This window comes from Embiotoca jacksoni, unplaced genomic scaffold (genome assembly GCF_022577435.1).
Source record: "Embiotoca jacksoni isolate LCO1_2020_lvr unplaced genomic scaffold, fEmbJac1.0.p SCAF_72, whole genome shotgun sequence".
In the NCBI taxonomy this organism is placed as follows: Eukaryota; Metazoa; Chordata; class Actinopteri; family Embiotocidae; genus Embiotoca; species Embiotoca jacksoni.
Genome location: NW_027185428.1, coordinates 1,174,630 through 1,202,180, shown reverse-complemented (window position 1 = coordinate 1,202,180; position 27,551 = coordinate 1,174,630). Strand labels below are relative to the sequence as shown.

Here is a 27,551-nt window from a genome sequence, read left to right as displayed (position 1 = left end):
TGAAGCATTAAGGACCATTTATTGTACCCAGTACAGATGATCAGAAACTCAGCAGTGTAAGAAACACATTGTGGAAGGAGGGGAGGAGGGGGGGCGGGGCAGGAGGGGGGCGGGGCAGGAGGGGGGCGGACCGAAGCCTATACAAGTGCAGACAATCCCTGTGCTGGACTCCATGATATAAAGTGTGTCTTCACTTTGGCCTTTGATGGAACTCTGGCACTCTAACACAGAGACAGAGACACACCTCCCCACACCCACAGAGAGAGACAGAGACATACAGAGACAGAGACACACCTCCCCACACCCACAGAGAGAGACAGAGACATACAGAGACAGAGACACACCTCCCCACACCCACAGAGAGAGACAGACAGAGATACACCTCCCCACACCCACAGAGACATACAGAGACAGAGACACACCTCCCCACACCCACAGAGAGACAGACACACAGAGACACACCTCCCCACACCCACAGAGAGAGACAGACAGAGACACACCTCCCCACACCCACAGAGAGAGACAGAGACACACAGACCCCCCCCCCCCCCTCCACACACACACCAACCAGTCCAGAGGCTTCAACAGGAACAGTCTGCAGTAGTAGCATCATAAAGATAACAGCCTGTTTTTAAAAGGTGTCTATCGGAGCCAGAACTATAGAACTTGGACATTTAAACCCAAACAAACACAGCCTTATAGCAAAAATATATACTTTATAGAAGTTTGTCTTTGCCCCCGTTCAAAACGTAAATCATGAACTAAAAAAACAACTGCAGAGAATATCAGGAATATGCTCTTTGTTCACAGACGGTGAAGCGATATGTTTGTGGACACCATGCAGAGAGAAGCGGAGTCGAGTCCAACGTGAAGGAGTCCTTTCTTTTTGTTTTGCATGCAGCTTCCTGATGCTCCTGCCATACTTGGTGCATCAGAGGAATTAGTACACTGCCGAGGAAACATGGAGCACCCGGACAGAAATACAGGAACATGGGACCGTTTATCGCACGTACTTCTTCTGTTTTTATGAATTAAAAACACCCGCTGGGAGAATATACACTTCTGTATGTATCTCTAAATATGATGAATAAGGGTCCAGCAGGGGCGAACACACAGAGGAGTGTACCGAGAGGGCTTTGGGCTCTCGCTGTGGGGAAGCAGATACAATCTCTTACATGGATGAAAGAGCGGAACATTTACATGAGAAAGCAGCCCGACCGACCGCCGAGCCTGAAATACAGCAACGCCCCAGAAACCTGAGGTCTCTGACGGCGCAACAAAAATCATACAACAGCTGGCATATAAAAAAAACAAAAAAACAACAACAACTGCAGTCCTATCTACAGAAAACAAATTAGTGTTTCGATAATGTTGTGTCTCTTTTCGTCAATCCGTTTTTTTTTTATGCAAATTAAAGCCCTTTTACGGATCTTCTAGTTCAGATGTGGTGACGTGAAAATGTGGGAACCCAGAAAAGGCAACTCTAGGACAGCGCTGCTTTTACAAGTGTGCTGTTAGATTGGAAATGTTTTACTATGTGATTGTTTTTAACAAAAGCAGATTGTCACACAATCAGAAATGTTATAACTCTTGCAATCTTGTACGAAGGGGCGTCTGTCGATCCACTTCAACATGATGGCCCCGTGGCCTCGCTTCGTTTGGTCTCCACGGCAACAGCAGCCCCTCGCCTCACCTCAGACAGCTCGTAAGGTGGGCGGAGCTACCAAGTCCAGTCCACCTGTACCTCTGGTTTGTTTTGCAGTAGAAGAGCTGCTGCAGGGTTTCCCCTCGTTCTTTCTGAGCTGGGGAGCGTACGGAGTTTTGTGAAGATCTTCCAGGGAGCAGAAGAGGGAACCGAGTCGGAGCCGAGCGCTCAGTGGGTCCAGCTCTGGATTTTAAGCGTCGAGAGACTTTGGGAGTGTTTGCGTGTACGTGTGTGTTGTGCGACGGGACGCCGCTGCATTAGTAGCCGTAGCCGTCTGTGAAGGGCAGGCCCGCCACGCACTGCTCCCCGCCCTCCAGCAGGTAGGGGGCAGCGTCGTCGTAGTGGGTGAGCGGCAGAGTGTCGTCCTCCAGGCCCGGCAGGCTGTCCGGGTCCGCCTTCAGATTGGGCCTCTGGTTGTCGGGGAAGGCCATGGAGAACAGAGCCTCCGGATCGCACACGAACTTATAGACGTACCGCTCACCGGCCACCTGACAAACCACAAGACACACGTTTCACTCACAGGAAACCTCTGCATCAGCACTGCATGTTGAACATTTCTAAAGCTGGAATTTCCTTCACAGAACCTGGACTTGATGGTGAAAAGTCAAGTTCCAGCATCACATTGACTAATCTACCTATATTTTAGTTTTTCATGTCAATTCGGAGGCAGAGAACAGCTACCAAAAATTCATCATCATATTTAGCAGAAGAGATGAGGTCAGCAGCTGCTGGATCAGACGACCGCTCATGGTTTTATTTAAATGTCTCGGTCACTATTTTCACCCCAGTCGATATGTGGTTGCCGGGGAAAGGTGAGAGGAAAAGAAAACTGTGAACGTGCCTTTACCTTCTGCATGATGCCCTTCTCGTAGTAGTATCGTAGCGAGCGGCTGAGCTTGTCGTAGTTCATGGCCGGTCTGTTCTTCTGGATGCCCCAGCGACGAGCCACCTGACGGCGACACAAAAACACTTATTCGAAACTCAAATGTCTGTCTGCAGAGAAGAGGATGTGTGCGCACGTGTGTTTGCACCAAACGGGAACCGACCTCCTCGGGCTCGATGAGTTTGAACTCCATGCCCCGACCGGTCCAGGCGATGAAGTGGCCGTTAGCGGGGTCATCGAGCAAGGTGACGAGGAACTGCCAGAGCTGCAGGGAGCCGCGGCGCTGGTAAGGAGGTCCATCACGGTACACGGATGGCTCCTGCTTGATTTTACCTGGAAGTGGAAAGAGAGGGGGGGAAAAAATCAGGATAAATAATATAAAAGAGGCGGAAGGAGAAATCATAACGAAAACACAAGTGTCAATCATAGACTGCATATAAAAGTGTTTGTAGCTTCTAAGTGAAAAATGAGGACGATGCAAGCAGCAATACCACAAAAAAGCCTCCAACTCAACCATCATCCAGCAATGACGTCATTAACCAGCAGTGATGTCATCGTTGGTTTGTGAATGTTATGAATCCTCCAGTTCAGATTCTGTCCGTCACCATCTTTACTAGTTCGGAGCGGTTTGGAGCAGGAAGTGACCATATTTGGACGAGCTGGGGGAGGAGCCAGCGGTGGATCTGACCGATCTGATTGGAAACCTGACGATACTACGTCCCGCCCACCGATAGCTGTAACCTGACTGCACCACAGACCTGTCAATCAAACAGACACGCCCCCAAAAACAGGTCTTCTTGAATCTTCTTTTCTAATGAATGAGGGATTATTTTCAGATGGACCTCCAGAAAACTAATAAGAAGGAGTGACTTTAGCTAACAACACCGAGATAACTGATGGACACATTTTATTCACTTTGGATTTGATGAGAGAAGTTGAATGGGAGTCTATGGAGCCGGAGGCTTTTTGGAGCCGACCTCTAGTGGCACTCGCTGGTATTGTAGCTGAAGACACTTCTGGATCGGAACCATTTTTCAGACCTGAAGCTACGAACTCTTTTATATCCAGTCTGTGGTCCAAATATGGTCACTTCCTGCTCCAAACTGCTCTGAACTAGCAACATGGCCAAATTCCAAACTGGAGGCTTCATAACGTTCACAAACCAACAGGTGACGTCACTGCTTGCTGCTCTGTAATGTACTCCAACATGGACACAGTATGAAGCCGACTTGCTGTTTATTCTGCACCACTTTATAAGCACACAAGGTCCAGTATGTCTGCACTCACGTTTGTTCTTCACCTCAAAAATATTTCCAGTCTTACCGTCTAATTTTTCAGGAACCACGCATGTATCATCAAAGTAGAGCTGAGGATCTCGGTCGAAGGAGAAGCCTGGAATTGAAAAGAAATGGAGTATTAATGAGATGAAGGATGAAGGAGTAACTGAATGTACACGTTCCCCTCACATGCTGCTGACCACTTTCCTGAGCTGTCACAGGCTCGTCATGAAACCACTCAAACACACAATAATTTGAACTTACTTTCGTGGTTATTTTGGTAGAAGCTTCTCCCAAATGATGATTGACAGTTAGGCACTTCTGTAAACAAAGAGGAAGACAGGTGGTTATATTTAGAGCAGAAACATCCTCACTGTCATATCAAATGTGTAATACATCAAAACCCAGCTCACAGCTGACACACATATTTGGACCGCTGCCACAGCATTAATAGTGGAGCTCCGTTTGTGGAGTCTAAAATCACACTGAATATACAGTTCATCTACAGCTCCAACAGCTGGGCTAAAACACACACACACACACACACACACACACACACACACACACACACACACACACACACACCTAGGAGTGGACTAAGCCCTGATCAGATGATCAGAGCACACTGCACAGCTCCCATGTTCTCCAAGCCTTTAAATGGGATTAGCACTGTGGTGGCTGTATGAAATCTCAATGACAATCGAGTTATGCCCCCTCCCTCCCCCCTGGGCCCCCATCACTCTGTCCTCTGATAAGACAGCCTGACATCAACCTCGTGTTTCCTGAAGTCTCTCCCTCCTCTTGAGAAAAAAGCTCCAATGTTGGAACGGTGTCTTCATGTCAACGTAACGGTGGGCAGATCTCCAGAAAACGATGCGCTCCATGTCGACACACAGACACGCACGTCTTCTCCAGAGAGATGTCCACAGTGACGTAGGTATTTAAAGGCCATAAGAAGCTAAGAGGATTTGTCATTACATCACGGCCCAGGCTGCCGGTTATATGGACAGCAGACCAGGAATCAAGAGTATGAGAGGGAGGGAGGCAGAAAAAAAAAAAAAAAAGAAGCAGCAGAATTTGAGAAGAACAGCTGGGTGAGTGGGCGTGAGGATCAAACACCGCTGACAGCCTCTCCGCCATCACGGTTTGAAGAGAACCGGCTCCGTTGGCTTTGTGTTAAAACTGAGCTGAGTTTCCAGACGTGGCTGCGGGTCACTAAGTCCTCCCAGGTCACCGGCCTACATCTATTCCAGGTAGGGTCGGAGAAGAGGCTTTCTGCACCTGCTTCACTGACCCATTTACTTTCTGCCCTTGAAGGCTTACGCCGAGCTAAAAGACCCACTTTTACTTTCCTGGCACGACTCTGGAGGGATGATGCAGATTAGGATTGGAGAGAGAGCGTGAGTAAAAAGAGGCCTCTCCTGCATGCTGAAACTCTCAGGCGTGTGTTAGTGCCTCGAGCAAACATGGCCAGGCAGATTCCTCAGCCTCCGTCTGCTCCACAGTCCGGGACGTTGACCAACCGACGAGAAAAAAAAAATGTTATAAACCGAACTACTCACCAGAATCAAAGCAGAAGTCATGAGGCTCCTGCTTGATGGCCATGGGGTGGAAAGCAGGCCTGTGGGCGGGGCCCGGAGGAGGACCCGGGGGCCCCATGACGGGCACGCCCTGCTCAGTGTATCGTGGGTCGATGAGCTCCTGCTTGAAGCCTTGTGGAAGCGCAGCCACCAGCGGCTCCGACATCTGCCTGTGGTACGGAGGCCGGCCGTCACGTGACAGGCTGCTGCTGCTGGGGGGGGGCTGGGGCAGGAACGGGGGGCGCCCCTGACTGTCGGAGGGGGGGAAAGGTAGACATGGCTCTGACATCTGCCTCTGGAATCTGAACAAGAGGGAAGGAGGCGACAACACAACGTGATTCGGTCTGTTTCTGGAAACACAAAGTCCCTCCACCAGAACCAGAAGCTTCACTTTGGGTGCTCACCTGTGCTCAGGTGAGAAGCTGGAGACATCCTGGCCAATGGGTGCGCAGGGCACGGCGAAGGGGGGGCTGTGGACCGGGAGGGGTTGCTGGCTGGGGGGGGCCGGCGCTCGCCGTCAGAGGTTGCTGTACGTGCAGCGGACGCGGCCCCGGGGTCGAGTTGGCAACGTGGGGGTGTGGAGGGGGAAGGGAGGTCTGCTCACTCAGCTGGTGCGCTCCTGGTGTGCTGGTGGGGCCGCAGGGGGAGACAGGTGTGGAGGGGGGAGTTAATGGCTTGAACCCGGGAGTGGGCTTCCTGTCACAGGCACTGTGGAGGAGGAGATGGGGTCAGAGGTCAACAGGAAAACATACAACTCCCACAGGAACTTTATTTGCACATTTCAACGAGACAATTCAAAGTGCTTCACATGAAACCAGTAAAACATGACATTTAAAAACAATTACAAACTGATTCAAACATTAAAATAGATAAAGAGATAAAGGTAGATTGATAAAAATAGGATCCGGGAATCTGGTTGAGTGCAAAGCAGCAACCAGAGAAGTCTTCAGTCCTGATTTAAAGGATCTGAGAGTCTCAGCAGACCTGCAGCTTTCTGGGAGTTTGTTCCAGATATGTGGAGCATAGAAACTGAACGCTACTTCTCCATGTTTAGTTGTGACTGGGAACAAGAAGGAGAGCAGCAGATGACCTGAGGGGTCGGGATGGTTCAGAAGGTCGCAGCAGATCAAATGAACCGTTCAGTGCTTCATAAACCAGCAGCAGGATGTTGAAGTGGATTCTGTGTTGGACAGGAAGCCGGTGTAAAGACCTCAGAACTGGAGGGATGTGGTCCAGTTTTTTGGTCTCATTGAGGACTCGAGCAGCTGTCTGTCTGACTTTTTACAGAGACCTTGATATATTCTTCAGGTGATAGTAGACTGATTTAATACAACTGTTCAGGTTGAGATCTGAGTCCATGACGACTCTGAGACTTCTGGCTCAGTTTGTGGTTTTTAATGTCAGCGATTGAAGCTGACTTTCAATCGTTCTTCCTCGGCACCAAAAAAACACGACTTCTGTTTTATCTTTAGTTAATTGCAGAAAATTCAGGCACATGCAGTTGTTGATTTGTTTGCTGCATTTAGCCGACACCGACGTCGGACTCTTGGTAAACACACCTGTAGCTGTAAAGGCACTTCTCTCCGTAGGGCATGGGACTCCGGTCCTGGCGGCAGGGAGACAGATCCTTGGATGGAGTCAGCTCTCGCTTGATCTTGGCTGCTGGTGGGCCATGAAACATCACTAGATAGGACACGCAGAGAGAAGTAGCAGTGCATTAGATAAACTCCAGATATCCCATAATTGGAAGCCATAAACAGAGAAGCAGCAGTTATCTTAACCACATTTGCAGCAGACGGACCGTGTCTGTGCTCCCAGACTGACAGAGCCACTTAGCAGCAGTTTATCATCCGCCGTAATGACACTCGACTGCACTCTGAAAACAATCATCCGCCCACCGCTGCATGTAGCATGATACCAACCGCACTACATACACACAGCCAATCAGAGCTCTCGTCTGATTCCCATTAGGGCGAGCCAATACCAATACTCATGAATCAGTGAGGCTGTAATCTAATGGTGCCGAATGATTTTCTTCTCCCGGGCTGTAACCATTAGACACAAGCTGCAGCATCCTGCTTATTACCAGCAGTTTTTGGGGCACCGTGTAACAGCCAGGCAGAAACTGGACCCCAGAGCACCGAGCAGCGCCGGTCCAATGAATCCGCCCGCAGAGCCGAGCGTGTGCACGTGAGCTGTGAAAGCTAACGGCTCGGATGAGACCCGCCAACCAGAAAAGGAGCTGATGGGGAGATGAAGCATCTTACTCTGTCTAAGACCACGTTGTTTGTACAGAGTCAGCTGTTCAAACCAGACTGACACATGTCAATATTAAAATAAATCAAATACATGTCTAAATACAGAGGCAAAGAATTGATCTAACAATAACGGTAATTAGCTCGCAAACTAATAAGATACATTTACAATTTCTGTCAATGACCACTAATGCTAACAAACTAGCTAACTAACGTTACAGCTACACATCATCCATCAGTGATGTCATCGTTGGTTTGTGAACGTTATGAATCCTCCAGTTCAGATTCTGTCCGTCACCATCTTTACTCGTTCGTAGCGGTTTGGAGCAGGAAGTGACCATATTTGGACGAGCTAGGGGAGGAGCCAGCGGTGGATCTGACTGATCTGATTGGAAACCTGACGATACTACGTCCCGCCCACCGATAGCTGTAACCTGACTGCACCTGCCTGTCAATCAAACAGACACGCCCCCAAAAACAGGTCTTTTGAACCTGTTTTTTATATTAAGTCTGTAGTTTTATATTAAGTCTGTAGTTTTATATTTAGTCTGTAGTTTTATATTTAGTCTGTAGTTGTATATCCAGTCTGTGGTTTTACATCAAGTCGGTAGTTTTATATCCAGTCTGTTGTTTTATATCCAGTCTGTAGTTTCATATTTAGCCTGTAGTTTTATATTTAGTGTTTAGTTTTATATTTAGTCTGTAGTTTTATATCCAGTCTGTAGTTTTATATTTAGTCGGTAGTTTTATATATAGTCTGTAGTTTTATATCCAGTCTGTAGTTTTATATCCAGTCTGTGTTTTATATCCAGTCTGTAGTTTTATATCCAGTCTGTAGTTTTATATCCAGTCTGTGGTTTTATATCCAGTCTGTAGTTTTATATTTAGTCTGTAGTTTTATATCCAGTCTGTGGTTTTATATCCAGTCGGTAGTTTTATATCCAGTCGGTTGTTTTATATCCAGTCTGTGGTTTTATATCCAGTCTGTAGTTTTATATCCAGTCGGTAGTTTTATATCCAGTCTGTGGTTTTATATCCAGTCTGTGGTTTTATATCCAGTCTGTAGTTTTATATCCAGTCTGTAGTTTTATATCGAGTCTGTAGTCTTATATCCAGTCTGTAGTCTTATATCCAGTCTGTAGTTGTATATCTAGTCTGTAGTTGTATATCTAGTCTGTAGTTTTATATCTAGTCTGTAGTTTTATATCTAGTCTGTAGTTTTATATCCAGTCTGTAGTTTTATATCTAGTCTGTAGTTTTATATCCAGTCTGTAGTTTTATATCTAGTCTGTAGTTTTATATCCAGTCTGTGGGCTACAACCAAAGAAAATGTTACATTTCAATAAAAAAGGGCAACTAAAATTTAAACATGCAAACAAAACTCCCTGATATTCCCTGTATGGAAAAGAGTTTTTAAAATTCCTGGACCTGTGGGAGCCCTGTTTATAGGTCAGAGCTGCATGTGTGAAAGAATCACAGTGAAAAGTCTGGTTTTACTGAATAGCCTGCAGCCTGGCACAGCATTGACTGCCTCACACACACACACACACACACACACACACACACACACACACACACACACACACACACACACACACACACACAGTCACACAGTCACACACATACACACACACAGTACAAGGTCAGAGACGACACCACAGTGAGCCGACTATATGCAGACAACCTATAACTGCAGACAACCTTGGACAGAACGATCTATAAACACACGTCAATCCATCAACCTTGATAATAATGAAGCGTTTGGTTTGCAGCTCTCCGAGCTGCATAAACCAACATTTAACAGGCAGTCACCTCCACCTCCACCTCCACATTCTGCCTCTGCCTCCACCTCACGCGCATCAGACCAAAACATGAACGCAGAAACACCGAGCGGAGGTTGAGGGTTGAGGGGGAGACATCCATCCACTGCAGCATTAAAGGGATGTGCAAAGCATTTTTGGGGGGGGGTCAGTTTGAGGGACGTTATTCGTGGGTAGCAGGAGAATAACAGGCAGCTCTGAAGCTGCACTACCAACCAGAATCTAGTCCACTTCAGCAGCAGCAGGGCCTGAGTGCGGGAAAGTGTGAAATCAGATTAGGAGCCGGGCTCATGTGATGCCCCCATGCCAATCGGCTGATTAAACTCAAAATGGGGGGGGGGGGGGGGGGGGGGGGGGGGTTTCCCAGAGCTGTGTTTGGAAGACAAAGAACGAGTTCTGTATGAACACGACGGGACCTGGAAACCTGCTACTCCGACAGTGGAAGCCAGCGATATTCTTTTAACCTGATTTGTCAACGTCTTCCCAACTCAGGCAGGAAGCCGGCAGGACGAGCGAATTGTGAGCAGGTGGACGGACAACGTCCAGGTCACACAGATGGAGGAAGAACAGAAACGAGGTACTCACAGCTGTCCGACTGGAAATCTGGGACGAACTGTTCATCGTCGGGCACCTGGGCTGTAAAGAGAGTCACGCATGTCAGACCAACACACCTTTCATCTCCGACACGCTGACGTGTACAGCAGACAAAAACACAGAAATGTTCTCGCTCAGCAGTTTCTCATGACTTTGAGCTTCTTGCTCTGATTGCAAACTCAAAAACTGCAATATTTAATCTTTAATCTCAAATTGCTCCTATTTCATCCCGTTAGAAACACATCCGTAATAATTCCTCTGACATCCTGGTGTGTAAAAGTGAAATAAATGTGAATCTCACCTTCTGCGATCCAGATCTCCTGCAGCTGACTGAGGTCCTGGAAGAGTTCTAGAAGAAAAACAGTGAAGGAGGTTCAGGTTGAAGTTTGGTGCCATCGAATGTAAACATCTGGAGCGCCGATTAAAACGAGGCCGGTACCTTCGGTGTCCTGGGCGAGCTCCGTGTCCACAAACTTCCTCTTCCTGTCGATGTAGGGAGGCCTGTTGGGAGACACTGCCCCCACGTGAGACTTGTGCTGTTTGGAAGATAAAGAGTGAAGTCAGATGATGCAGGAGGTGTGAGCAGACTGTACATGTAGGAGTGACTACAGGGAGGTCGTTGGTGGAGTCAGAGAGGAGGTGAAGCAGGTGGTGTTATGTGCCAGGCTGTCACGTGTCCACTTACACTGGGAGGGACGATGAAAGGGACCTGCTGATCGTAGAATCCGTCCATGCTGCCTGTCAGATTATGGGGGGAGGGGGGGAGGGGGTCCAATATAAGGGGGGAGGGGGAAGTTATTTGCCTTAAAGAGACAGTGTCGGGGCCACGTTCAGGGTCACTGGAAAACATGAGCACAGAGCAGAGGCGTCACAAAACATCCTGTTCATTGTTGGACTGAGAGAAGCAAACAACAACAAATATTAAAAGGAGACAGAAAAGGTTCAAGGCAGGTCTGATACACCGGTTTATGTTTTAATACGTGCCAGGCTTCATCACCATCAAACCGCTCTCCTGACTGAGCTGTAGATCGGACCGGCACACTCCGGGAACTTTGGCTTCCAGAAACGTCCCCGCCCCCTTTTGGGGGGAAAACAAACGACTCTCTCCATAAACTTCAATGTAAAATAACTTTACAAAAACCAACCCGTTGTAAACCACCGGATCTAAAAGACTTTGAAAGAACATGGCGGCGCCATGTCTTGGGATTATATTCACACTCTACCTGCCATAAAACGTCACTTCCGTCTTCCCTGTATAGAGAGGAGCATGGAGCCCTTCTATCGGCATCTTTTTAAGAGTTGTTCACATCATTGTTGGTGCAACTAAGAGTCTCTGTGTAGTTAGTTATGTGGTTAGCTGTTTTACATTGAAGTCTGTGGAGAGGGGCGTTTGTTTTCCCCCAAAAGGAGGCGGGGACTGTTGTGAAAGCCAAAGTTCCCGGATGTGCCGTTCGGATCTTTAGCTCGTTGGAAGCAGCGCGATGTAAACACACGGTCATTAATCAACCGGTGTAATACAGTTATATAAGTTCCACCGGCCATCTGTGGGCACCACATCCCATAATAATCAGCTCGGAGATCTTGAGTTAAGGACTTGGACGGAAGAGTTTCCCGCTCTTCAGTCTCCCAAACCGGGTAGAAAACGAGCTGGTTAGTGTGTTATGGAGGCTCCGAGCTCCGAGCAGATCAGACACAACAACGTATTCAGTTTCCTTTGAACCGCAGCGTCTCCTCTCACTCCTCTCACTCCTCTCACTCCTCCCGGAGAAGAGTGACTGACTCACTCCTCGATCTGCTCCCAACGGAGGAGGAATGAAGGAGCGCTGCTGGGCAATAATTACAGGCGCACTTCACCTCAGTCTGCCCGGCTTCATGCTCCATTTCTATTACTTTAATTATTAATAATAGCTATGATTTAATTAATTCAGTTATCATTACTTAACTTTATTAGCTTTACTCTGGCATGACATTCACACAGTTAAAATAAAGCTGATAGTATGAATTTAAGTTTAGGTTAGGTTAACAATCAAGAAATTCACACGAAACCATTAAAACATCAGGCAAAAGAAAAGGACATTTAAAAACAGATTAAAACACTGAAGTTACTTTAAAAAGCAACAACGTGAAGCACTTTGCGTAGTGCATGAACTGTGCTTTAAAATCTATCACTAACAATAATGAAATGTGGCATAATTATGCTGAACCTCAGGAAATATAAACAAAAAACAATAAGCGACATGTTCCATTAAACAATTAGAAAAAGTTAACCACACGTGTCAAATAAAAGAGCACACTGTTAAACTTGGATAATGCTGATTACTTTTATCAAACTGTGTGCACGCTAGCTGATGGGGGGGGGGGGGCTCCCGACCACCCCCCCTCGCCCTTCCCCCGCCCTCCCTTGTTTTTCTCAATGAAGTGAAACTCGATCCGTGTGGAAACACTGAGGAAAGAAAAAATGGCCCGTTCATTCATAAAAAAAAAATTAAAAAAATCATAAACAGTCGCTGGCCGCTCGTGACCCAACAGCTAATATCCACGCAGACACGCAGATAAACCGAGACTCACATACAACACACACGACACACGGCGTCTAGTCACGCAGATATAAGTGAATATAAAATGGTTGCCAAAGTAAATATCTTTAAATAAGATGGCGTTGCGCTCGTTCAAAGACTAAAAAAGACCGTTAGAAAAACAGCTAGCCATAACACGGCTTCACAAAAGCACGTTCACGCCGATGTAAACACTGCAGCTTACCTTGTTGGTGTGTGTATAAGTCCTCTATATCGAAATAAGGTGTTAGAAATATCCAGATAAAAAACAGCGTGCTGAGAGTCGTGTAGTCGGCTGCGCGCTGTTAGACCGCTGTGCCTCCTTCGACTCACAAAACTTGACTGAGCTTTTCGTTGATGGCCCGGTCGGTTTTCCCCTGGGCGCGAGCCGCACGCAGAGACGTGCGCTGATTGGGGGATCGAGTCTGTCCATCAAGCAAGGAGCCAATGGCCGCTCCGGACCTCATGACTTATGTATGAGGTTTGGTTTGGCCAATCACGGCGCAGCAGTGACCTATTTTTATGAATGGCTGGATTTCATTCACATTTTTTTCAACCATCACTGTCAAGACGTGTTTGTTAAAAGGCCAGCTGCACTGGAAATATACTAAAGATACAAACCTACACAGATGCTGGAGAGACGTCAGTGTCACGCTCACTTTCCAGCCACTGTTAAGATAGATCATTGCACTGAAATATATATAGCCTATGTTAAATATACCCACGCTGTTTCATACACTGTACTTTATTGAGGATAAATGTAATCATCGCAATTAATTAATTATGAGAGGAGTGTCTAAAAGTTCCTTCCAGCATGTCAGGCATTTTAAAATCTTTTCTCTTAAAAGCACAACATTGCATCAGCAATGTGATCTACACACAGTAGGAAGCGTTGTGTCCAGCATAAGCCTGCATGTGGGACATATACTGTATATGTGTATATAACACACCTTCTCTGCTTATAAATTATAACACCTGGAGCATTCCAGGTTTTATTTTATTGTTATAATTATTTTTATTTTATGCTAAAAAAGCAACACAAAAATTTCCTTTAATTCTTTTCTGATACCATCTTATCATCACCATTATACAAAAAAGTATTCATCCCCAACACTGATCATTGATATTTGTTGGTTTCTGTGACCTAAATATTTTTGGGTTGTGTTTCATGACTTCAAATCAGTGGTAAAAGCAACATAGTCTTATAAAAGTGAAATAGATAGATAGTTACTTTATTAATCCCCAAGGGGAATTTTTTTTTTTTTTTTTTTTTTTTTTTTTTTTTTTTTTATGTTCTTCAGCTATGATAAAATACTTTTGGTCTTCACACAATAATTAAATGCACAAAGTATTCTTCAAGTATTTTTAACGTGCGTGTGAAGGAGCAGCTGTTGAAGCCCAAATGTTACAGGTTATAAATAAATAACCTTTATCCTTATTGCCTCCATCACCAAATTATGAATTCCTTTAAATAAAATCGGTTTGTGTGAACATCAGTATTTAAAACAGCTTGTGTGAAATCTGTAATCCCAGTCAAAGCCCTGCAGCCGTGATGCAGAGATCATAAGACTACTGCAGCGGCAACGCGTGTAGCTGTCACAGAGGAGAGAGTGCTATCTGCTGCTCGTCCCACAGGTCGGAGGTCAAAGGTAAACCGGCTGTCTTTCAGCTTCGAGATGTAGAGCTGAAAAACGTGGAGGTGAGAGGATTTAAAAACACGCACTGTCAAACTGAATTGTGTACATGTGTGAAGCATTAAATAGCAGAGGACACATCTTCTTTGAAGAGCAGCAGCCTGCAGGTCCACTGTATGGAGCACCTCTCGGGCGGTGCGGATGTGGTGGGTGGTCACTTGGAGGCGTGAGGAGAGGGAGCACATTGTGTTGCTGTTCTTACTCTTTCCTTAAATAAATGTGCCATATGCACACGGTGACACGCTGCCTGTGTGCATACCTCTCTCTCTCTGGATGACTGTGTAAGTGGGTGTCGTGGAGACGGGGTGAGATCTGAATGCCCAGTTTCCTGTTGCCTCCATGACTACAACCGTAGATTAGTGTGACACTGACATAACAGCCAGGTCAGCAGCACTGCCTCCATCCAATGTGGGCTAATCCCGAACTTCAGTCACCAAGGTGAGGACACTGTGCCTGGAACCTCTGACCCACAATCCTGCATCTATATATACAGACACAGATCTGAACTGGCAAACAGCAGTGTAGAAAGCCATGGAGCCTTTGATTATATCACATAATCTTCTTCAGATCATGGAGTTGTTTTTGGATTGCAGATGTCCCAGTCTGCATTTCACTTTTTTCCATCCATGGCTTAATACCTTCAGCTGCAGGCTTTTTTTCTTCTCAATTTCCAGCTATAAAAACATCCCCAAATTCAGTTCATAATTGATCCGAAACTGCGAAATGAACAACACTGGGGAAGATTTAAAAAATAAAACAAGTCTTTTTGGCTCCATCACCAGGAGTGAAGTCTGAAAAAACTCCAGCAAAACTCAATAAGAAGTCAGTGACACTGATGTTGTTGAATCTGTTTTAAAATTCTTGATTGCAACTCTAACTTTTATCATTGTAGCAAGCAGTAGTTGGTCACATTTTAAAAATGGCACCAGGTTGTGTTTTGAACACAGACTGTATATAAATAGTCTGAATATAAAAGTGTTCATAGCTTCCAGGTCTGTAAAATGGTTCCAATGCAGAAGTGTCTTCAGCTGCAATACCAGCGAGTGCCACTGGAGGCCGGCTCCAAAAAGCCTCCGGCTCCATAGACTCCCATTCAACTTCTCTCATCAAATCCAAAGTGAATAAAATGTGTCCATCAGTTATCTCGGTGTTGTTAGCTAAAGTCACTCCTTCTTCTTAGTTTTCTGGAGGTCCATCTGAAAATAATCCCTCATTCATTAGAAAAGAAGATTCAAGAAGACCTGTTTTTGGGGGTGTGTCTGTTTGATTGACAGGCCTGTGGTGCAGTCAGGTTACAGCTATCGGTGGGTGGGATCATCAGGTTTCCAGTCAGATCGGTCAGATCCACTGTATACCTAACTGATCCTGTCTGATAAAAATTTTCTTCATTGTGTAAAGTCAGTGAACTTCCTCTTTAAAACAGGTGGTTTAAAGTTCACTGTTGATGTGAGTAAAAGCTCCAGAACAGTAAGGAAGTAAACCATGTGGTTGCTGCTGCTGCAGTTCTTAAGACACGGATGAAGGCTGAGAAAAAATGCTAAAACAGTCCGTGACAAGGCGAAGCTGCACATGAACCATTAAATAAATGGTTCATGACACAAAACACTGTTTTGTTTGTTTACAACACATAACTAATTTAAACCTCTATATGTTTGTTGTCTTTGAACCTGACCTTTATTTTCATCGCAGCTAAAACAACATCCTCAGTGATGAAGTGAGTGAGAACATTATAATTGAGAGCCTTGGCAGTCGGTCCTCGCTTGCAAATGTCTGTCAAATTGCACATTAGAAAAAAGAGTGAAATGGGAAACAGTAGTGCCTCTGGGTGCAGGATGCTCTCTCACTGAGGGACAAGATGTGACTTGCCTGCTATTAATAGCACTTTGGAGATAATTCTTGCCTTGTTATCTTCGCCCGACTCAAGAAGCCTCGCCGAAGGCAGAGACTCTTCTGAGGCTCCAAGTTGTATAACGCTGTCTTTTATTATCTCTCTCTTGTCTCTTTCACGGTCTTAATTCAATGCCTCCTCCTTCACTCCAGATTCTCTGTCTGTCTGTCTGTCTGTCTGTCTGTCTCTGTCTCTGTCTCTCTGTCTCTCTGCTTTAGCCAGCTTTGCAGTACTGGACCACAGATCAGGGTCAAAAGGGCAACAAGATAAAACCATTGAAAATGACGAGGGGCTAAAGACACTCTTCTTCTAACGTGATTAGCTTATTGTGTTTTCAATAGTTTTTTGTTTTTGTTTTGCTACAACAAACCCCACAACAGTCTACAGCATGCTGGAAGCTCTCTCAGGCTCTACTTCAGGATGCTGGCCTGCTCAGAATAACAATGGAAACATGATGAAGTTTAGCAGGTATAATGTTAAACCATTCGTGTAGAAAAATATCATTAAACACAAAGTACGGTTAGAATAATTCGTTTTGCAGATTTACGAATCAAAAACAAACATGTTATCTGAAATAAACTTCAGATTATCAATCCAATAAATTCAAATCTTTAAGATATAATTTACTTTGAACCACAAAGTGTCGTCATGCTGGTGGCAAAAGATGAAATGAGGATTACCGAAGTCATCTGGACGCCACAAGCTACAAAGTCAAATTTCACATGACCATCAACATGTACACAAAATGTAATGCAATCAGTCCAACAATTCTTGAGATTTTTCAGTCTGGACCATTGACTGTATATGAAAGTAGACGCAGCTTCTGAAAAATGAGGCCAATGAATAAGTGCCTTAATGTGCAATACCACCAAGGGCTCGCTCCAAAAAGGCTCCTGTTAAACTTCTCTCATGATTTACAACCCCGTTTCCAAAAAGGTTGGGATGCTGTGTAAAATATAAATAAGAATATAATGCAATGATTTGTAAATCATGTAAACCCAAATTTAATTGAAAATAGACCAAACACAACATATTAAATGTTAAAACTGAGAAATGTTTATTGTTTTATGAAAAATATCTACTCATTTTGAAGTTGATGTCAGCAACACATCTCTATAAAGTTGTTCCAGGATCATGTTCACTGTGTTGCATCACCTCTTCTTTTAACAACACTGTAAACGTCTGGGAACTGAGGAGACCAGTTTCTGGAGTTTTGAAAGTGAAATGTGATCCCATTCTTGCCTGACAGAGGATTTCAGCTGCTCAACAGTTCAGGGTCTCCTTTTGTCTTATTTTTCGTTTCATCATGCACCAAATTTTTTAAATGGGTGACAGGTCTGGACTGCAGGAGGCCTACTAGGTGACGTCACAGTTGGTTGCTGCTTGGTTTGGCTGCCTCACGTATCCTGTGTCTGAGCTATCTATCCTGAGCGTTGGTTGTGCACGTCGTCAGACATTAATGCGATGCACCGATAGCTGTAACCTGACTGCACCACAGGCCTGTCAATCAAACAGACACGCCCCCAAAAACAGGTCTTCTTGAATCTTCTTTTCTAATGAATGAGGGATTATTTTCAGACGGACCTCCAGAAAACTAATAAGAAGGAGTGACTTTAGCTAACAACACCGAGATAACTGATGGACACATTTTATTCACTTTGGATTTGATGAGAGAAGTTGAATGGGAGTCTATGGAGCCGGAGGCTTTTTGGAGCCGACCTCTAGTGGCACTCGCTGGTATTGCAGCTGAAGACACTTCTGGATCAGAACCATTTTACAGACCTGAAGCTACGAACACTTTTATATCCAGTCTATGTTTACATCATTCAAATCAAGATGTTCTACTTACATCCTCGTTTCTCTGGTGCGCCCTGTAGTGGGCTCCTCCAGTAATACGAAGAGTACAGAGGTAAATATGTGAGCGAAAATGTTTACGACACAAACGGTTATCAACGTGTGGTTAAAAAAACCAAGAATATCTTTGATCTAATAATTTTTCTTAGTTCACTAGGAAAAGAACCGGTTGTGATTTAGATAATTTCTTGAATTGTTGAACAATCAAAGGTGGAATATAATGTGCATTTAATCAGTGTTGAAGTACAACTTTGCATTTTTCCTTTTCAAGCTACCTTGTACTTTTTACACCACAACATTTACTCACATTTACATACAGAATTCAACAAGTTTATTAATAAATCATTTGGCTGCCTACAAATGTTTTATTAGATGATAAAACTCATGACAGTGACTAATGTTACAATACTGCTTGACTCAAACAAAGGGACAAACATGCATATTGAACTTCCTTTGTTTATTCAGTAGAGTGTTGAGTCCATCAAACTGCTAACAAACAGGGAGGGTGACAAACAGTAGCGACAGACCGAGAGCAGACTGCAGGGCTGGACATATTGATTCTGCAGCCACTTTCAACCCAATCAGGTCCCGGACAACACAGAGGACAGTCTGGCCTTGACCCTCTGAGGGTGAGAGCCCCCTAACATACTGACCCTAAGGGGGAACAGAGGGCTCATGGCACAGATGCAGACTTTATGAATCCAATCAGTCATTAATTGTCCTCCTGGCTTCATACAGCAGCCTTTTCTTACTTAGTAATAATCCCTTAGTTATTGTGATATATAGAATCTGATTTCTATGATTTGATGATATAATGTAGATGTAAAGCAACAACACTGCTGCATCTGTGCCTCTGATTTTGAACTATATCAGTGGATCACACTCATCAGGACTGTAGAGACACTTCTGAACGGGATTCTGTCGATTAATACAAGAGCAGCTAGTTACAATCATGGGGTTGGGTGGTGGTAGTAGTAAAACACAGGACTCAGTAAATTAAATATGATATATGTAACAGTTAAAGGACGATAGAGGGAAATTGTTGTATTTTAATTGACACTGTGGGGTCATAGGCTACCCACTAAATTTGGGTTTAATTAAATTGAACAACAACTTTGTCTGATGTGAAACATGTTTGTTTGGTTTTCAGGCTCTTCAGTATTGTTTGAGAGTAATTATATCCTCAAAATATACAACCCTGTTCCAGAACAGTTGGGATGCTGTGTAAAATGTAAGTAAAAACAGAACAGGGTCAACAAAAGACTGTACAAGTTTTGTAAAGAAAAAAACATTTCAGAGAAGAACATTTCACAACTAATTAGGCTAACTGGCAACCGATCAGTTACCATCAAGATAATTTGGGTATGAAAAGGAGCATCGCAAAGAGGCTCAGAAGTGACGATGGGGAGAGGACTACGTGGGCAAATAGTGCAACAATTTAGAAATAATGTTCGTAAAACTGCAAAAAAAAATTGGGATTTCATCGTCTACAGTTCATAATATCATTAAAAGATTCAGAGAATCTGGAGAAATCTCTGAACACAAGGGACAAGGCTGGAAACCAATATTGGATGGTGGTGATCTTCGGGCCCTCAGGCAGCACTGCATTAAAAACACACTATTCCATACTGGAGATGACTGCATGGGCTCAGGAACACTTGTGAAAACCATCGTCTGTGAACACAGTTCATCGCTGCGTCCACAAATGCAGGTTAAAATTCTCCAAAGAAGAAACCAGATAGAAACATGATCCATCCATGAAGACATCCATTTCTTTTGGAAACTTTCAGCTCAGCCGGTCGTGTGCAGCCAAACACGAGGCAAACAGGAAGTAGAGACCCACATAGTTGGCTAATAATTTGTAAAAGTTCACCATTAACATGTGAAGGATGCATTGTGTGTGTGGGGGTGTGAGAGAGAGAGACAGAGTTCATGTCTTTATGAAGTTGAATTTATGAATGAAGTTATGTATCATTGGATAGAATTAGTGTGTTTATTTAGTAGCCTAGACCCAGACACTAGGATAGATACAGTTTATGCCTTGAAATCAATTATCTTAACAACCCAAAAATAAAAACATAGTGGAACACAGTTTACTTTGCTGGAGCTCACAGTGGCACTGCTGGCAGACTGTTACTTCACTCAGCAGGCAATGAGAGGAAACTGAAACATGTCCGTCAGGATTTGGGGGAAATATTGGGTCAAACTGACGTGATTAAAAGAAAACTAGAAGACTTTGAGGTTGTTTTTTTTTTAGAGGGGGAAGGTTAGGGACTCTTCTTCCTCCAGCACCACCTGACTGGTGCCATCAGGTCCTGTCCAATCCACTGAAGTTGTAAAAGTGCAGAAACAGCAATCTGAAACAGGGACCCTATAACTGCCACTGTGGGCCAATTGGGAGGAAATTCTATTGAAATGATTGCAACTAAATCTGTGATGCTGTTTTAATGGAAAAATCTACACCGAAGGGAAAGGGAGCAAAGGCAGGAGGCCGGCCAAAGACTGAACAGTAAGCAGAACATTATGATGCACTTTGATGGCAGGAGCTGCTTTAACTGTCTTCCACTGGAGCCCAGTGGGACTTGTTACGCAACTGCGTGAGTGTCTGTATGATTGTGCGCTAAATAAGAAAACATTATGTATAGGTTATTAATGCCAAGCTAAAGCTATAGCTACATGCTAAAGTTGGCGGTTTTACATGAATTCACAACCAGTCAAATTATCAAAAAAGTACGACACTGGTGATATTCTTTGGGTTTTGGTCTTTTCATGGGAAAAAAAAACCAATGTTTATTATACAACAAGTAGTTCTGACCAAGAGACCTGATTGGTCAAATCATCATGACATCACTACAAATATCCCTCCACCTCCTCAATGGGAAAATAGAATTAGAATAAAATTTCATATAATATGTAATATAATGTAGTTTCTACTTGTTGTAGTTCTATTAAATGACCCATTTGGTGAAGTCGGGTCTCTTTTGGTCCTTTTTGGTCGCTCCGAGCACCCGTACCGTAACACCACGGATAGTCACGCACTTACAATCCTAGCGGAGGCTAGCTGGACCGGTTTGGTTTGAACACGACACGGTGCTAAAATGTTAAAAACACAGGAGTCCATGGATATCGTTGTTCATCAGATATCTTTGTTCCTCAGATATCTTTGTTCATCAGATATCTTTGTTCCAACCAGACTGAGCTAGCTGAGCAGTTTAGTGTTTCTATATTCTGTATTTATTCAGTTGGAGACTAGAAATCCTCTCTGTTGCTAGGTGATCGCTAAGGGTCCGACTACTTCCTGGAGTAGGAAACGTTGCATACGTTACATAAGAGTCTACTGATGGGACTGATTTTTTTCCAGTTGTTAGTCATACCCCATGTGTTGCCATGGAAACGGAGATCACACTAACAAAAAGTTTTATATTTAGAGAGTGAATTGCTCCACAATATGAACACATGTAGATTACATGTTTTATTTACTGTAGTTGGTAACTTGTATAATCTCAGTATTACACTGGAGGCTGTTTTAACCTCATTATTGGCACTTCGGTGATGCGGTCCAGACCGAGGCGGTTGCGCGTTAAATATTGCTTGATTAATCAGCAAATGAAAAAAAGCACCCAACACATTTATTAACTCCTGTTTAAGTGAAGTGATGTTCACTAACTGAACCACGTTAAATACCACAGACAGACTACTTTAGATATTTTATCATGTTCATTCTCTTATCTTGAACTCAACCTGTTATCACCTCCTTTGTTTTCTGATAAAGTTGTTCTTCGTGACAGCAGATTACATCCGGACATCACAACACTAGTAACTGACCTCTGCTGGTCAATGAAGGATAGAAAGAGGAAACGCTGGGTCATCGAGTATTGATGAAATCATCTGCTCTTCGTCTGTCTGAGTCAGCTGTTGATGGTTGAGGGTCGAAGCAAATCACCATTTTCAGGGACAATATCTTCCTGAAACAAATTTCTGTGTCCTTTGTGAGCCCAATGATCCCAGAGGAAGGCTTTTATTTGATAAGGGAATTGATTACTTCAAAAGAGAGAGACACCAGCCCCTCCAGGAAATAATGCTCTTGCGATCGCAATAATTAACGCAGATCTAAGCAAACGCCGTAATATTTGTGGGGTGCTTGCAATTTCTTTAAATTTCCATGATTTTTTCGCAAATCAATTTGTCAAAAGAAGCTGTGCTGAAAGTTTGAACAGCATAAAGTAAGTCTTTTCAAACAAAACTCACTTTATTAATGAAAATAACTCCTCATTTACAATCAGCACGGCTCTGCCTCCTCATCAACCATCAGGGATGTCATCAACCATCAGTGATGTCATCATTAGTTTGTGAACGTTATGAAGCCTCCAGTTCAGATTCTGTCCGTCACCATCTTTGCTAGTTCGGCGAAGTTTGGAGCAGGAAGTGACCATATTTGGACGAGCTGGGGGAGGAGCCAGCGGTGGATCTGACTGATCTGATTGAAAACCTAGCGATACTACGTCCCGCCCACCGATAGCTGTAACCTGACTGCACCTCAGACCTGTCAATCAAACAGACACGCCCCCAAAAACAGGTCTTCTTGAATCTTCTTTTCTAATGAATGAGGGATTATTTTCAGATGGACCTCCAGAAAACTAATAAGAAGGAGTGACTTTAGATAACAACACCGAGATAACTGATGGACACATTTTATTCACTTTGGATTTGATGAGAGAAGTTGAATGGGAGTCTATGGAGCCGGAGGCTTTTTGGAGCCGACCTCTAGTGGCACTTGGTGGTATTGCAGCTGAAGACACTTCTGGATCAGAACCATTTTACAGACCTGAAGCTACGAACACTTTTATATCCAGTCTGTGATAATTACCCAAAACAATCTCTGTGCACCTGAGGAAACCGGAAAAAGCCTTCACATTAAAACAATGTGATTAAATGTTTGTGATCAGAGGAAGTGATTCCATATTACTGGATGTTAAATGAGTTTTCTCCACACGTCCAGTTGTCAGAGACGTCTCTTTGTTTGTTTCATCCAGCAGGTCTATGTGTTGAATAAACATGAATTAAACAGCATCTAAAGCTCTTATTTTAACAGCTGATGTAGTCCTTGTTTCTATATTCCAGTCACAGATGGTCTGTTCTGGAAACATACGCAGCTTTTAGGATCTTTTAGGAGCTTTTAGGAGCTTTTAGGAACTTTTATCTCCACGGTTCTCTAAGTTCAATAAATAAATAAAAAATATTAGAAGTAAAATATTTCTGTGATGTGCAGCAGGATTATTATGAAAGGACGTAATTCAATTTGTTTTCCTTTATCAGTTAAGCTTTGAAATTTTGTACAAAAATGTTTCTAATTCCCATAAATTTCTGCAAATAACTCACTTAAAACTCCACAAATTACATCGCAATTTTGGAGAAAATTCAACGCAAAATCAAACAATCAGAAAAAAGCCTCAGTGAAATCCTGGAGGGACTGAGATATGAACTGCGGACGTTCATGTCGGCTGCCTTTTGATCGGGTTATAAATCAGAAATAGATGTTTTAACTTTCTTTCTTTTTTAATGCAACTAGATTGTGTTTTTTCTTAAACATGCTATTTGAAAAAGTAAAAAGCACAACAAATAAATCAGATTTTTGCAGCAGAAAAGAAGTATGATGAGTCTGATGCACGTCTGATGCTCACTCTCCTTCTGATTCAGCAGGCATGCGGTGATGTAAATCAACTTCAGATAAAATATTATAAACAAATATATACACTTGGTAACATAGCTGTCAAAAAGCATTCTTCCAATAAATGTAATGCTACCGTAAACATACACTCTTTCACCATGGAGTTCTCCGCTCACTACAAATAAAGGACGATGACACGTGTCTGTAATGATCCCGTTGTACCAGTTCTACCAAAGAGCTTTACAGCGGTGCACAATGAAACATAAACTACTGCGTTGGATTACAATGACATGATGAACCTGATCACATCGTACATACAGTGAAAGAGGACTTCCTGTCTGGTTAACGAGTGTCAGAGGAACAACTCAGCGTGTTTTAAAGGGAAGCAGGCTTTAAAGGCATCGGCAGCTGGTTCTACAGTGGAGCTCAGTTTGTACCATCAGAGCCTCCCTCGGCCCTGAAGCACAGTCCAGCAGCAGTTTTCTAACATCTACCTCTCATCACGTAGAAACTTTTAACACACAGATTCACACTCGTTTCGAGTTTCGGAAGTTTTCAGAGTGGATTCAGTTTCAGTTTTAGTAAATTTCGAGTGATTTTCTTGAGCATTAAAATTTGTTCCTTCCAGTTGGGTCAGAATAATCTCACTCAAGGTCTTTAAGTACTACTTTTTTTTCTGCAGAGCTTTCAATTAGAGCATTACTGATGAAGACTGTGTTTAGAGCTCTGATCAAGGTATCATGTGAAACAGGAGATTGTTTGTAATTCTTCTATTTTCCTTCCACAGGTGAAGCTGAGGAAGGAAAATGATACAACACTAAATTGAAGTATGTTATAATGTGAATTAGACTGAGTAGAAAACTGCCTGCAGCAGATCTGAACCCCTCTAGGCTACAAACTGCACATTATCAACACTCATATATTAAAAACACATGATACATGAGCTATACCTACTCTCTAGAAATATGCATATACCCTGTCTGCACATACTGTCTGATATATTTTAATATATTTGTGGGGAAAGTGATATGGGTAATTTTTTTTATAAACACTAAACTTAGCTCAATCGTGTAGAGAACCCTTTTTTTAAATTTTTTTTTAATCAAATATCTGTTTCCTCTGTTACCAGTGGTTGAATAAATCCTAATGTATGACGGCCCCCCCAGGCAGCCTGCAGCTGGAGCTGGCTCTGACATCACTCTCCACATTGTGAGTGGATGTTTGACACGATAATTAAGGGTCGGCTTTCAGTGAAGGAGAAAGAGACCCTCCCTGAAATAGAGCGACAAATTTAGTTCCCCTGTCAATGCTCTGGTAAATAAACCCCCGGGAGCTGCTGTTGTACCCTTCAGGGGATTTATTTCCAACTTGACCCACCAGAAGTATTCTATGGTGTGATGAGCACAGGAGCTGTTGGCTCGATCTGGAGGCGTTTTCAGACCACAGGAACTTTTTCACCGTTGTAAGAACGATGGGAGGAGTTTCCCCCTTTTGTGTGCGTCTGCACCGCAGGAACTTAGAACCTTTTCGTTCCCATAACTATGTTTTGTGGGACTTTTTTAGCTCCTTCCTCTGCCTGGGTACTCTCCCCATTACCATGGGAACTGTGGTGACACACGGCAGCACAGACAACTGCCGGGTTTAAAACAGAGTAAACAGTAAGCAGGTGAACTACAGCTACTAACGAAGCCTTAAAACAGCAGAATAAAGTTTCAACTCGGCAGCAGAGCGTCACTTCACAGGTTCTGTTGGTGGCGTGAATGCAAACAGCAAAAGGCCTCCGAACCTATTTAGTTCTGGAGGAAACTCAGTGGGGGGAGGTTCCTCTCAAGAAGGTCCTGAGAACTGTTTGGTCTGAAAACGCCGTAGATGGAGCGCACCAACCACAGAGGACAAACTAGTTGCTAAAGAAAGCAAAGATGACCAAGAGAGTCTCTAATCTCGACTTTAAATTTGGACTCTAGTCAGTTTATACAGAATGAATTCTATGAAGAGGAGCTTTTGACTGTGGGACAGCGATGCTAAAGGGCTGAAATGCCTCCATGTTTCCACCCATCCGACCCAACCCATAAACAGAAGAAGTCAATAATGGATGAGGCCTTCTCTCTTCTGGGCTGCATCGCGATGTCAGTCTGCAGGGACGCCCTGCAGTCAGAGCTCTTACCAGCAACTACACTTTCATTATTCATAGAGAATATGAAGAGGTGGATCTGACTCTGTCTACTCACTGGCCTTGTAAACACACACACTTATTGCCACAAACACTTAAAGCCTCTTCTTTTTCTTATTGTACTGCTCATCACACCAAAAAAGTTGTGACGCTGTGTAAAATTGAAATAAAAACAGAATCCAATGATTTCCTGAACATATAAACCAGTATTTTATAACAGATAGACTAAAGACAACACATCAAATGTTGAAACTAATTAATTTTATTGTTTTATAAAAGATATAAGCTTATTTTGAATGGATGGCAGCAATACGTCTCTAAAAGGTTGGGACGGGGTCATGTTTTTACAACACTCTGTAAATGTTTGGGAACTGAAGAGACCAGATTCAGGAGTTCTGGAAGTGAAATGTGGTCCTATTATTGTCTAAGATATAATTTTAGCTGCTCAACAGTTCAGGGTCTCCTCTGTCATATTTTCCATTTTAATAATGTTTCAAATTTCTTAAATTGGAGACAGGTCTGGACTCACTGCTGAGTGGACTCCACCTCTCTGAAATGATCTTTTTATACCCAATCATGTTACTGATCTGTTGCTAGGTAAACTAATTAGTTGTGAGATGTTCAATCAGGTGTTTTTTTTGTTTTGTTTTGTTTTTATCATTACACAACTTTTCCAGTCGTTTGTTGACCCTGTCACAACTTTTTTGAGACGTGTTGCTGACATCAAATTCAAAATGAGCATAATATTTTTCATAAAACAATAAAATTTCTCCATTTCAACATTTGATATGTTTTCTTTGGTCGACTTGCAATTAAATAAGGGTTAATGGGATTTGCAAATCATTGCATTCTGTTTTGATTTACATATTAAACAGCGTCCAGACTTTTTCAGAAGCGGGTTGTACATGCTGCTGCTGTCTTTACCTTTCGTCTGGGTGCTCAGGGATCCCGGCAGTGCAGTACTGGTATATGGCGGCTGTTTTTTGGAGTAAGAGACTTGGTCTTTTGAAAGTGACAGAGGCGTATTCCACGGCTGGAGAAGAAGTTTGGAGACGAGACAGAGTATGAGGGTTACGTGGGAACAGTTCGGCACCGTGTGGAGAGTCGCTGCAGGTTCCTCCTCAACGTCAGGAATCTTTCCCACGTTTGGTCTCCAGCCAGGAGGCGGAGTACCAGCTGTCTGATAGAGATGGCTGTACAGTGGCATGCGTGTTTGCATATATGCACTACATATGTGTGTGTGTGTCCGTGTTCGTATGCGTGTCCTAGTCATGACTCCGGTTGTGTCTCTTGAAGAAGAAGAACGGTGTCTTCTGAGGCTGGCCGAGTAAAATGGGAACCTGGTTCTTGTGCGTGATTCTGACCTGAAAGAATCAGACAGAGAAGGAAATGATCAAATCTACTTGAAGGTAGAGTTAGTAGATTAAATGTGTTCATCACTTCCTGGCTTTTTACAACTGATGGTTACAGAATCACTCGGCGACCTTGCAAATAACTCACAGAACACAACAGGAAGCTTTCTATCTCCCACCCTCTTGAAGGTCTACTTAGACAAAAGATGGAACGGTTGAAATGCTGTGAGACTGAATGGTTAATAGCTGACTTCCT

General features: G+C 43.6%; 2 protein-coding genes across 5 annotated transcripts in view; both read right to left on the bottom strand.

Moving 5' to 3' along the window:
* On the bottom strand, window positions 1-27,023 carry etv5a (ETS variant transcription factor 5a). Its single transcript, XM_069177395.1, is given in 14 exon segments — window positions 1-2,193; window positions 2,547-2,654; window positions 2,752-2,921; window positions 3,912-3,980; window positions 4,130-4,186; window positions 5,428-5,747; window positions 5,850-5,942; window positions 5,944-6,153; window positions 7,005-7,128; window positions 10,106-10,156; window positions 10,416-10,463; window positions 10,554-10,650; window positions 10,800-10,953; window positions 26,868-27,023. Coding segments are annotated over 13 exon segments (1,626 nt in total). The 5' UTR covers window positions 10,848-10,953; window positions 26,868-27,023; the 3' UTR covers window positions 1-1,962.
* Window positions 23,643-27,551, bottom strand: part of LOC138215306 (diacylglycerol kinase beta) — a 127,013-nt gene continuing 123,104 nt past the window's right edge. For all 4 annotated transcript variants that reach the window (XM_069177393.1, XM_069177392.1, XM_069177391.1 and 1 more), the window contains one exon: window positions 23,643-27,307. In XM_069177393.1, the coding sequence (XP_069033494.1) occupies window positions 27,209-27,307 (99 nt within the window). In that variant the 3' untranslated portion in view covers window positions 23,643-27,208. The remainder of the gene's footprint in view (window positions 27,308-27,551) is intronic.